The 13,891-nt window shown below is 40.1% G+C and overlaps 1 protein-coding gene across 4 annotated transcripts in view; it reads right to left on the bottom strand.

Annotated features, from left to right (window-relative positions):
* The window catches only part of STXBP4 (syntaxin binding protein 4), a 167,106-nt gene that overhangs the window by 17,971 nt on the left and 135,244 nt on the right, over positions 1-13,891 (bottom strand). For 3 of the 4 annotated variants that reach the window (XM_064494946.1, XM_010990369.3, XM_064494948.1), the window contains one exon: positions 5,936-5,993. In XM_064494946.1, coding sequence (XP_064351016.1) covers positions 5,936-5,993 — 58 coding nt within the window. Of the gene's footprint in view, positions 1-1,249; positions 3,612-5,935; positions 5,994-13,891 lie in introns of those variants that run through there. The other variant, XM_064494947.1, reaches the window with a different exon arrangement.

The following is a 13,891-nucleotide window of genomic DNA, read 5'->3' as shown; positions in this document are numbered from 1 at the left end:
ACCACCAACAGTGCAATTTAATGTTTGAAGCAAGTAGAGACTATTGAAATTTTGTATTGATTATACATATGTATAGTTTACATATATACTATGTTTAATTATTAATTCATATACTATATTACACATGTTACATTGTGAACGGTGTTGTTGTAATAGGCATCCTCTAGCTCCAGTAATGCCCACCTTCCTGTATCCATCCTCTTGCATAGCTTCCGCCTACACTGAACCAGGGTGGGTCTGTGAGACCAGCAGCATACGGGAGACGGTATGTCACTCACTTCTGAGATTGGTTACAAAAGACACTGCAGCTTTTGTCTTGGTATTTCTCTTGCTCCCACCCTCTCCTGGCCCTTGCTCTGGGGGAAGCCAGCTGCCACAATGTGTGCAGCTCGATGGCCCTATGGATGGATAGAGGTCCACGTGTGGTGAGGAACTGAAGCCTCACACGTGAGCTTTGGAACAAATATTCCAGCCCAGGCTACTCCTCAACCCCCAGACCTGGCTACCAACTTGCTTGCAACTCCATGAGAAACCCAGATAGAGACAGAGCCAGAGTGAACCAGAGAAACCACACTTGGGTTACTGACCCTCTGAAACTTGGGTGAGAAAATAAATTTTATTGTCTTTAGTATACAGACTTGTGGTTGCCAGGGGGGAGGTGGGTGGGAAGGGATAAACTGGGAGTTTGAGATTTGTAGATACTGACTGGTATATATAAAATAGGTAAACAAGTTTATACTATATAGCACAGGGAAATATATTCAAGATCTTGTAGTAGCTCACAGTGAAAAAGAATATGAAAATGAATACATGTATATTCATGTGTGACTGAAGCATTGTTCTGTACACTGAACTGACACAAAATTGTAAACTGACTCTATCTCAGTTAAAAAAAAGTTTATTGTCTTAAGCTGCAAAATTTTGGAAATATGTTAAGCAGCAATAGGGAATTAATACCATCATCATCACTGATCACAATGAATCTGAACCTTTCAACAGAAAACCAGTATGATGCAAGCAATGTAGCAGCTACGTCTAATGTGCGATATATATTTAAGTGTATTTTTAGTATCAAACACAGCTCTTACTATAATTTTGTTAAACTGTATAACACACATATAAAATATTTGAACTTTTTAAAAGTGAAATCATGTCAAAAGACTATTATAAATTTGTAATAGTTTGCAATCTATATATAACTGTATATAGATCTGTATATAACTGTATATAAATCTGTATATAGCTGTGAAGGAAAGATAGACAGTACAATGGTCAGGTTAATCAGATAACCCATGACAGCACCATCAAGATGACTGGCATTTTGTCATCGAGCTTACGAATGCTGCAACTCCGTCTCTAAGGAGAAAATAAGAAAGTTTCCCCCTGAATGCACTGATATATACATATATATTACATAATATGTATATAGGAAGTGAGCAAGCCCTGCCTGTCCACACATGTGCACACATATATTGGAAAATACGCACACACACGTACAGACGTACACGTTTGTTAGTTCTACAAAACGCTGGCTCTAGCAATGCCAGTATTTTAATTACATTTGTCTACAGCAGGTGAAATGCTCTAAACATTGTGTCGGAAGGAAAGGAGGTGACCGCAAAGCACTAATGGGTGTGCGCTGCACACGTGGACGGACAGGACTCTGTTCAGGGAGGACTGTCTACGTCTGGGCATCCTCGGGACAGCACTGACAGCTATTCTTTTGCCTGAGGCTGGGCTTCCGTCAGTGTAACAATTCAGTTTCTGGGAAGACAGTGACAGGTGTCAATCTCAGGGAGGAGAGTATATGTTCACAGACCATCATCTCCTCCAGTGTTCTGGAAGGGTGATTTCAGTCACTGTTCTTTTCAGTAAAGGTGAGATGGAGGCAATGACCTGAGTTCATTACTTGCTGTTTCTTGCCTTCAAAGTACCATTCACCTGGTAAATGAACTACTCCTACCTCAAAAGCTACCACAGGCTATCCAGGCTCAAAATTTGGGTTGGGGTAATGAGAGGACGAAAAAACAAAAATCTATATAGTTCCAAGAAAGACACATAGCAGATGCTTGCTAAAGCAGACATCACTTACCAGGCAACCTATCTGGACGCAGCTGAGAGCTGAGAAGAAACCCTCATCAAGATGTTACAGTGAGAGCAACATGGATGGACCTAGAGATGATCGTACTAAGTGAAGTGAGTCAGAAAGAGAAAGACAAATAGCACATGATATCATTTATACGTGGAATCTAAAAAAAAGGACTCAAATGAACTTATTTACAAAGCAGGAACAGACTCACAGACACAGAAAACAAACTTAGGGTTACCAGCGGGGCAAGGGGGTGGGAAGGGATAAATTGGGAGTTCGAGATTTGCAGATACTAACTAGTATATATAAAATAAATAACAAGTTTCTTTTGTGTAGCACAGGGAACTATATTTAAGATCTCGTAGTAACCTACAGTGAAAAAGAATATGAAAAGAAATAGACATATATAACTGAATCACTCTGCTGTGTACCAGAAACAAGCACATTGTAAACAAGCACTTCAAAAATAAAACATAAAAAAAAATTTAAAAAAAGGACTATTTACAAGCAATCCACATAAGTCTGATTATCAGACATCCTGTCCGCCTCAGGTAAGAAAGTCCTGGGTAACAGGGTAAAGTGTGCCGAGTATGAGAAGGGAAATGGGGTTGAGGAGATGGCCAGGCATGCTGAGGGCAGAAAGAGATGACAGCTGTGTCTCTAGTCTAGCTTAGACAGCTTAATATCTCCCTGCAGAACTCACTGTATTATGCATAAGATTGATGTTCATGATGATTTTGTTCAGTGGCCTGCCTTGGTACAAGAAGGCAGGGAGGCATGCAATGCTTTTCAAATAAGACTTTCATCAAGAATAACTAAGTGTTGATGCTTGAATGGGGTTCACTTCTACTAAAAAAAACAACAAAAAACCCCAACAACTCATCGTAAGCACACCATTCCACCCCGACACAGGATAAAGAACTGATATACTATTAGATTTTTTTTCCCCTTTAGATTTGACCTTTCTAATCTCCAGCAGATAACTACTTATTCTTAGAACTAAGTTTCTATCCTGCTGTTTAGAAATGGATACAACATAGAGTTCTACCTAAATTGGAATCTGTTTAAAATATCTTTGTGGTGACACGTAAACACACTCCATTAAAGTAAGGAGGTGGAGATGGTGCATCACGGGTGTGTGTGTGTTTCGGGGGATGGCTCTGGAGTCAGACAACCCTGGGTCTGTATCTTGGCTCTGCAATTTTATTACTGCATGATCTGGACGAGTTTAGCCCCTTTTTCACATACTTTCTCCAACTGTCATGGTGAGACAAGGACACCCCCCTACCCCCGCCCCATTGTCCTTTAACAAGTCTATCTTGTCTCTTTTCTGCTTTCCTTATGAGTCAAGATTAAGGAAGAGAACTGATGGACTTCCAAATGCAGTCTCTTTCGATTCCTCCCACAGGGACTGAGCTGGATCTCAGGGCAGTCAAGGGCTTGCTTACTGCTTCTCTTCTCTCTTTCCTTGGATGTGATTCTTCTCTTGCACTAGGAGCCCAGCCCAAGGCCACTGGTCATTCTGCAAGGGGCAGTGGCTTAAACCGGCTGGGTAGCAGGCAATGGAGCACACTCACTCTTTGGCTCACTCACACACACGTCTCTAGCTCCCTCCTTTTCCTTGGTAGTTGGTGACTGCGCCCTTAAGATCCTTCCCTCACAGGGCACTGGTTAGGCTCTGACAGATGGTTAAGGCTGTGCTGAGGTAAAGGAGTTCCCCATAGGGTCCAGACTCATTTACTGACAGCTTCCAAAGGTATCTGAATTCAGAACCCTGGTCAATAAAGAATGCTAGTTTGCATTCCTCTGACTGAGCGTTTCTTTTGAGGACCTTCTAGGAGATAGGCACAGCTGAGGGCAGGATGCGGCTCCTCACTGCGTAATACCAGCGTAGTAAGAGCTGAGTGATGCTCACTTTCCCACACTGTTAAGAAGATTAAACGATACCATGTGTAGAAAAATACACCTAACATGCCTGGCTACTGAGCTCAGTAAATGCTCACCCCCCACCCCCACATCCTTTCCCTTATCCATTACAAAGTGAACATAAGAAAGAAACACGATTCAGATTTCAGTGTGGTTTTACATTTTCCTGCCACCCCTGCAGTAGAGTGATTCAGATCTTCCAGGAACCTAACAGTTAACACAGCCTATGGAGTGAAACGTTCCTTCCAGAGGAGTTATGATTTGTGAAGTCAGTAGTATGGTGTTAAATGTAATGTGCACACGGAATTCCTGGGTCTTCTGCTCCAAAGGTCCCCTTGTCCTTCATGTGTTATAAGCTATACCTTTGCTTTATTAATTACTTTTTGCTAGAGACTACAAGAAAAAAAAAAAAACATCATAAAAATACTTTGCCAGGTTTACCCCTGATTTTTCCTTAAATCTTTTCAAAATATGAAGTTTTGAACTCTCTCTCTCTTTTTTTTTAGGGTTGGGAGGTACTTAAATTTCTTTCTTTCTTTTTAGAGGAGGTACTGGGGATTGAACTCAGGACCTCCTGCATGCTAAGCATGTGCTCTACCACTTGAGCTATACCCTCCCCTAAGTTTTTGTATTTTCAATGTTAATGGTCATATGATTTTTCTTGTTCTTTTTTCCCACCATGATGACTTCTCCATCTTGTAAATTAATGATGACCATTAGGCATCTCCTGTGTTTAAAATTTTAAGCCAGGTGCTTAATATTTAACCACTCTATAAGGCAGGTAACATCCCCCTAATTTTATGATGAGAAAACTGAGGTGCAGAAAGATATAGGAACCTGTGTAACAGCACAGAGCTTGAGAATCCTGTATGTGGAGATTGCTTTTTATCTAGAACTCAGTGGAAGTATACCAGATCCTGTGTCCAGTGTCAAACCAATCAGTCCAGAAGCTAGAATATGTATTTCTGTTGAGGCTTTCTTTTTTTTAAATTATTTTTTAAATTAAAAAATTTTTTTTTTAATTTTTGGAGGAGGTAATTAGGTTTACTTGTTTATTTATTTTTAGAGGAGGGACTGGGGATTGAACCCAGGACCTTGTGTTTGTTAAGCATACAGCTTTACCACTTGAGCCATACCCTCCCTGCTGTTGAGGCTTTCAAAGAGAGGTCTGTGTTAGTAAAATTCTGTAGTATAGCAGAAAGAATTCTGGAGACGGAAGACTTGGCTTCTCTTCTGGCTTGGTGACTGAGTAGCTATGGATTTTTTGGCAACTACTCTAGGCTCTTATTTTCTTCATCTATAAATGGAGGGTGTTCTGAGAATCCACTGAGATGAGTATACTGTTCACGTACCATCTCATTTAACTCTTCAGTTATATGTTGTACTTTTTTCCTCACTATTATGTAAATTCCTAATATCAGAGAACTCATCTGTACATTTCACTACTGTATCTCCAGGGTATGGAACAGTGCCTGGCACACAGCAAGCGCTCAAAAAAATTGCAAAATGAATGAACTGTGTCCACTGTAAGGTATTCAAAAACTGTCGACTATTATTAATATTATTGTTAATGAGTTTTCAGACATACAAAGTAGCTTTTTCATTAGATATTAACTTTGCATAAATATTAATACTTGTAGCCTGAAGTGAATTCAGGCAGCTAACATTTAGGTTTAAATGATGATCTTGTTCCAATTTTTTGATGTTTCCCTTGAAATAATTGCTAGATTTTTTTTCCCTAAATGATATCTTATATTAGCATTTAAATTGCATGAAATGGAAATGGTGAAGTTTCATTTCTTGTTACTAATTTTTGTAACCTCCAAGAGGGTTTCTTTATTTTACTGATTATTCTGCAACTTCCAGGTTCTCTCCAGATGTGAAGAAAATTGCTTACTTGGTTGATATGCTTGCACTTACTTGATGAAGTACTTGATTCCATCTGCTGTGTAAGCTTCCTCCCACCCGTAAGGTAGACCTAGAGTGAAAGGAAACCAAAAATACATTTAATAAGATGATGAAGATAACTTCATTTCCTGGACACAAATTTCCCACAGCTTCACAATTATTTGAGTATGTTTCTTGTACAAAATAACTGTCCAGAAAGGAAGAATTAAAATAATTCAGATGAGCTTTCACACTCAGCATCTTAGAACACAATAAATAAGTCTTGAACAGTTAACAATCTGCTTTAGTTGCATTAAATGGATTATGACTTGTCATTTACATGTGGTGAGCATTTTTGTCAGCAGGATTCAAGCAAAAATTTTTGCTGCAGGGGATGGCTTTTGCCTGGAGGCAGAAGGATGGCCAAGATGGCCTCTGCCTGTCTATTCCAGCTCAAAGTTTCTTTAATTGGCTCCCTGTACATTCTTTTACTCAGCTCCACAGGGAATCGACATATGAGTGCCAGATCAGCAGGGGTTTGAAAGTAGCTTTTGGACAAGACAAGATTCCATATGAAGTCTGAAAGTTTAGCAAAATGATTTACAATGGATTGCAGTATTTTTATTTTGTTAATTAAGAATTTTGTGCACTAAACATAAATGGCCGAACAATCTGCTAAACTTAGCTTCCATTTCTATAATGGGATTGAGAATAATTAGCTATAAAAAGATGCAGACTGAAGTAAGCAGGCAATTATTTGGCCATATTTCTGTAAGTATGAGTACTTTTTTGTCCTTACCATACCAACAGAACAGGCCCAGGTTGAGGCAACCTATTCTCTTATATTCCAGTGATGGGTGAACACAGTGGTTTCCATCCCTTGGCTCCACCCCTGAGCACCGCCAAGGACTTGAACTGATCAGTCCTTTGATAATGGCTTATCAAGGATCCTTTGAAGGGGATAAGATACACGAACACACCAAAGAACAGACTCCGTGGCTCAGGTAGCCTACTTCTTCAGAAAGCAACTGAGGTATAACAACAGACCAGTGATTTCCATTTCCCCAAGTCTCAGCAAGAGGCAGAGCAAAACTGCAGGAACCACAACGACGTGAATGAAACAGCCTTACTCCATCACCATTCACTTAGGATTCTTTGAGAACAGCTCTAAGGATGCTGTTTTCATAATTAAGAACAAAACAAGCTTTATTCTGTGTTTATCTCCAGTCTTTTAACCCAGTTGTCTAAAACAAGACCTTGGCCCAAAATTCTGTAGCTATTTCCTTCGTAGATGGACACAGGCCACCTAGGAGTTTCTTCTCTCTCTTAATGAAAAAGCGTTCCTATTGTAAGTAGGAAATAAGCACTTCTGGGGACTCAGCATAAGCAACTGACTGGCTTCTTAAAAGCCCCTGAAGTGACGCTCTATACATCTCCGCTGGTATCCACGGCCAGCACCGCTCAGCCAGACGGCCTGTCATCAACCGCGGCTGCCACCGACCCAGTTCACGCAGATTTATTTTCTTTCTTTATATTTTCTGCATCTTTGTTGCTGATCACCTCATTCTTCACTGACAAGTCTCTCACTGGAAGGGAAGAATCTGATGACTGTACACAAAAACCTTGCTTTCATGACAAAAATGTTCAGAAATGCAAGGATTTCTGATCAATAGGGAAAGACAGCTAAAAGTTACGTAGAAAGTCATTCTCACATGCCTAAGATTTTTGCTTACATGACTTATCTGTCTGGTGCAATTATAGCAATACTTCTAATCTCTTCATTCATAGGTTTTAGTTTTTTTAATGAGAAGGACAAAAAAAAAAAAACCATGTATACTTTAACGGTAGTATCTTTCTAATCCATAGGATCATCTGAAAATCGAGACTGACACTATGCCATCAGAGCAGAGTTCCTGCCCTGATTATTTTCTTACAATTATCAAAGAAGAACTACAGGTTCACAGCAGACTTATTAAAGGTACCAATTCACATCCATATAAGTGAAAATGGTTATTCAATGACTGTGGTCATCAAGATATTCCTGTGTATTGAATAACATGTGTACCTTATTTTAGGAGAAATTCTGTTATGGGAAAAACAAGCATTTCTTTTTAGAACACTGAGCGGTTTCTTCTTTTTCATGCAGTTAATATAATCTGTGAAAAACAGACCTGGAGATTAAATTGATAGTAACTATCTTTCAGTGCTAGTTCAGTAATAGAAAACACAATCTTTGTCCAATTATAAATTGAAAACCACAGTATATTGATAAACCAAATGACCTACTTTATACAAAAAGGGCACTTAACGGTTTCTACAAGCTTAGATAATTATGATGGACTCAATTTTCCATTAGTAAAGGTTTTTATCTCTTCACAATAAGTGAGTGGGATGTAATTGTAACATTATCTAAATACTTCTCACTAAATGTTATTTTTTCAAGGCACTACAATTTTTCTACATGTCCCATATCTTTATGCTTGCAAACATATAATGCTTCTATTTTCCCTTTCCTTTTGATATCTGTTTTAAAGCTGTTACGATAACTATAGTCACCTGAAACTGCTTCTGATGGGAAGTATTTGTTTATGAAACCTCACACAACATTCTTGCCATCAGAGATCATCTGTTCCAGTCAACAGCTTCCTGGTGATGGCTGCAAAATCTTCACAAGTATTTTGCCAAAGTAGGACTCTAGTGTATATTCAGCTAAAATGCTGGCTGTCACCTACCACTCAACACAGACTTTGATCTTATGGAATGTTAAAAAAAATAACCATAAGTAAAGACATCATTAAAAACAGGAATAAGTGTTAGGAAAGAAAAGTACGGAATATTCTGAAAGAGTTACTCATTGCACAGACAAAGGCTAAACTCCTTAATACGTAAATAACTCTTACAGATCAGTACGAGAGAGGTAAGTGACGAACTTGCGGAACATTCAGGACACAAATGCACTTAAACATATGAAAATAGGCTTAAGTTCACTCTTAATAAGAGAAATACAAGTTAAACTCTTACAAGATGCCGTGTTCATCATGTTAGCTAAGACCGACATTTTAATAAGACATTGTGTTGAGGGTATGAAGAGGCAGCTATTCTCACACTGATAGAAGTATAAATATGATGGTAACATATTCATGGGGAGAAACTTGTCAAGATCTATCTAAAATTTTAAATGCTAATAGTAACAGTTAACAGTAACGGAGTGGCTGGGTGCTAGACACTGCACTGTACATGCACCAACTCTCTTAAGCATCACAACAATTCCAACAGAGGTACTCTTATATCCCCATTTTACAAATGAGGAGACTGAGGCACGGGAAGGTTAAATCACTAGCCTAGAGTTATCCAGCTGGCCAGGAGGAGCGCCCAGGCTCTTAACCGCTATTCTGAACTGTATCCATATACCTTGTGATCCAGCATTTCTTCTAGGGATTTATCTTCTAGATAACCTTTATGTACAATTATTAACTGTCAAAATAAAGAATTGAAAATAATCTAAATAACCACCCATGGGGACTGATTAAAGACACTATATCAAGATAACAGGCTATGTCCAGCTGTGAGAAAAGATGAAGAAGCAATTTATGTACAATTTGGATAAAGGGATGTAGGATGAAGGATGTCTGGAATTACTGGAGTTATCCAGGTACAGACGTGGGGGAGAGCCCTCCAGGTGGAGTGAACGGCAAGGGCTGTGGATGGGGATGAGCGTGCACTCTTGAGGACTGGAGAGATCACTGCTACTGGAGCATCGTGAGGGAAGGAGGAGGAGAGGGTACAAGACTGGCTGGAGACAGAGGCTGCGGGCCATGTTCAAATGGTTTGAAAGTTTCTTAAAATGGAAGCTGGAGATCTGCCTCTGTTTAAGATGAAGGAAGCTGCAAGAGAATATTGTTCCCACCATGTGTGGGGAAAGCTGCACAACCTAGAAAAATATATTATTATTATTTTTTAGTTCCTCAGGGACTGAGTTCCTCACACGAGCTGACCTTCAGTTGAATTCAGCTGAACTACAGTTGCGTTCCAAAGGATGACAAGTCCCTTGGAGGAAAGATGGGGTACATGAACTCTTTCTCTCTTGGCAGAGCACAGGAAGAAGTGTTGCCACAAAGGTGGGTAAGAAAATATCTAAAAGGCTGTAAAGCCTGATTACGGGCTAGCACGACAGTTTCGTGTCCCTGGGAGCCCTAGACACAAGGAGAGCCTCCTCTCCCTGAACAGCCCTTTGCTCATGAGAAAGATTGGGGGTGGACTGGAGACTGGACAGAGCCCCTGGGTGATGCAGGCGCATGCAGGACCTGCAAAGGCTCGAGGGGGGAGCAGGTGTAACACCCTGCCCTGGATCCGGCAAGGGGACACATCAACTGCAACAAGGGCCAGGCATGCAACCTGCAGATGCCCTGGACCCTCCTCTGAGATGAAGGGAGAAGCAAGGACACTCCCACACTCTGGACAGGGCTCTGAGTGACATAAGGCAAATCATCTATTCCTGGGGGAGGGGCAAGAAATTGTCACACACACCGCACTCTCCCAGGCCCTCCCAGGCTCTGGGAAAAACCTGATGTCTTTACCCTGCACTGACACTAAGTCACTGGAGAGGTGAGGGTGTGAAACCTTTCAAATCCAGAATACCGCACTGATGTGAAGCAGATTCCGACTTCCACAGGGAGAGGGGCAGGAAGCCACTTGAGGACTTAGTAGGAGGTAGGTTGCTTGCCACTAAGGAGGGACAGGAAGGCTGAGGAAGTCCTCCCTCTGAGATTCGGGCCACAGGGACTGCTTAAAAACTGGGGACTGGAGTAGGAAAACCAAGCGCCTCTCCCATACCCCACACTCCTCACGTCCACCACTAACCTTGCACTGAGCTGTCTATTCTAGGGGAGGGCAAGAGAGCAGACCATAAATGTCCACTGGCATGCAGGTGTGTTGAGCCTGCTGCCAGCGGAGGATGTAGCAGGAATACTGAGAACCCCCAATCCCCAGAGCCCCAGACCTCACAGAAGCACAAGGGAACAGCAGACAAGCACTGGAGGAATCTCAAGTCTCTGGTAAACTCAACCTAACTCTACAAACAAAATGCAAAGACAGCTTGCCTACAAAGGAGAGTGAATACCACCCCACCACCTCCACTAATGGCCTCACAGAGAAGAGACAGACCCACTTCTGGGCTTAAATAATATTTATCTCAGGATTTACATTTCTGTACTTTCAAAGACTGACATCAACATCAATCAAAATTATGAGACATAGAAAAGCAAGAAAGAGAGAGAGGGAGAGAGAGAGAGACAGACCTATTGCCAAAAGATAAAACCACCAATATAACCAGATCCAGAGATAGAGAAAACGTTGAACTTTAAAATAATTATGATCACACATTAAAAGTCCTAGTGGAACCTGGTGAATTATGCTTGTGTAATTGCAGCAATGCTTGTGACCTGGGTATATTCTGCTGAAGGTAATGACCGAGCGTCCTGAGGCCCAGAGTCTTGTTAAATGGTGAGATGGAAGGAGACAGCGCCCAGTGAGCTAAGGGATGTGTAAGGATGATTAGACGAATGGACCCCAGACTTTAAGCTGAATAAGAAGTAAAAATAACCACGGAGGCTGAAGAATAGAGGAAATAGAAGATCTTATTGAGGACAATAAACCAAGTAGTGAGCTGGAAAGTGGGCAGGCCTGAGTGGGAGGGTATGGAGTCTGAAGTCTGTTGATGCCGACATTCCTGGTGGGTGTGGAAGATCGCAGCAAAGTGGAGAAAAATGCGCACTGGACAAAAAGAACTGAAAAGTAAAGGTAGTGATTTACGTGGATGATGGCAGGAATCGTTTTGGGGAGAAATCTGGAGAATAAGAATTCTAAAAATACAATGGATAAAGACAACCCCATCAATCTCAGAGAGAGCTCCAAGAGCCAAATTTACTTGAAAAATACCTGCTAGTGTAATTGTTATAAAAACGCAAATATATTTAACATTTAGCATCTGATGTCTTGAGAAAAAGAGAAAGAGGCTGTGGTGGGGAGGGTCGGGGTGAGAGAGGGGTCGCTAACTCAATTAACAAAGCTTCATTAGAGAGCATGACATGCGTCGTATAGTGAAATCTTCACTTGATTTGCAGTCAGAAATCTGAGTCTACAGGTCATGTTCCTCAATGATAAGTTGAAAAACCACGGGAAGTAACAATCTTCGTGGAGTGTAAACTTTCTCCTTTATATGGTAGCGCTCATAGTAGTCGTCTTGCCTCACTTGTCAGGTTACCCTGGGGCTTTAATCAGATAACATATAACTATACAATGATATTCACAAAAAGAGACCATTATTATTCAGAGCAATGAAAATGACAGCTCCTTCTCCATTGTTTATGGTTCTGGAGACACAGAGTAATTTGAATGCTTAATATAGGAGAAGTCTTTAAATTATCTATGGGGGATATCTCCATGAATATACAGGTATATATATTTTTTGTAATCCGCTCTAGTGCACTCATGGTAACATCCAATAAAAGAATAACAGAAACCAGTGGGACACTCTGACCCTCATTGAGTGATGTGACGATACAGGTTTAACAACCAGCTTTTGGGGCTGGGGGAAGCCCTCATTTGTAGCATTTACTGATTTCTGTGGTGTAAATACTCCTCTCATGACTGATTTCAAGCTTCTAATGTGATGTCAATGACCACAGAGTTGGGAAGAAATGTGTAGCCGTACACCATGCCCACAGTATCATTCCCAGACATAAGGGACATAAACAACCTCAAAAGAAAAGACAAGGAAAATAATCAGGAAATTTTAAGTTTTGAGTATTTATTCCTTTTTCTTTTAATATAATGTAATTTTCTGTTTAAACATTTTAATTTTTAATACCGACTGTGTTTCCCAAGTAGCTCACAAAATTCTTGTAAGCCAGTCCTGGCCAGCTCCAGCACAACCATGGTAGAACCCATCTCTCACCTCCCTGGTCCTTTGATTTCAAAAATCAAAGGACAAAAATACTGTTCTGGCCAAAAGGTGATTCCATGAAAGCTGAATCAGTCTATAATGATGTGGAGAATCACTGGCCTAACAATAAACTATGTATTTATCAAATGTTTGCATAGAGTTTCCTCTGTGCCTGGCATTCTTCTAGGTATTTTATAAATATTAAGTCATTTTATCCTAAGAACCATCTGAGGCAGGTGCCATTATTAACCTCATCTTACAGAGAAGGAACTGAGGGAGAAAGAGATTTAAGTTGCCCAGTGTCACTCTGGTAATAGACGGTGCAGTCACAACTTGAACCCAAGCAATAGCGTGGGTTCTGATGCTTTAACTATTAGCATGCTGCTTCCATTTCCCTAATTCAACATTCTTAAATGGTCCCAAAAAACTTTTGCCTAACTTTTTGAAGGAAAAAAAAAAAAAAGAAAAACAAAGCTCTCAACATCTCAATTTCTGCATTATTACCCAGAGAAATGCTCTTTCGAAAGAAAGTCAAAATAATTTTTAGGCTTGAACACAAAGCAATCTATTTTAGAGACATTTTATGTTGGATTTGCGACTGTACAAGTAAATTTGTAATGTGAACTGCGGTGCCAATTTTAAAAGAACTGCTAGCTAATTTCCCTATGAAAAATGAATCTGTTATACTGAGAGAGAGTTGTAACCTATAAATAACCAAATAATGCAGTATTTTAAGTATAAAAATTTTCTAAGGGAAATAATTTATTAAAAAACCATAGAAATTTCCTGAATTGTGCTTTAAACACTCCTTAAAATTAGACTTGCATAAACTCTGCATTGTAACAGACAATTTTGGACCTGTGAGTTGATTTCTTACCACATGGTTACGTACATCATCATTTGAACAAACAAAAAGGCAAATGAAGCATACACTGTAGGAAGATTTTATATGTTTTTATATTTGCATGGCTAAAATTCAGAATTTAAGATGTTAACATCATTAGATATGTTATTTCGAGTTAGAAGTCACTCATGGGACAGGTTAA

The sequence above is a fragment of the Camelus dromedarius genome, chromosome 16 (genome assembly GCF_036321535.1).
Source record: "Camelus dromedarius isolate mCamDro1 chromosome 16, mCamDro1.pat, whole genome shotgun sequence".
In the NCBI taxonomy this organism is placed as follows: Eukaryota; Metazoa; Chordata; class Mammalia; order Artiodactyla; family Camelidae; genus Camelus; species Camelus dromedarius.
The sequence above is the reverse complement of the archived record's forward strand: the minus strand, read 5'-3'. Positions and strand labels throughout refer to the sequence as shown.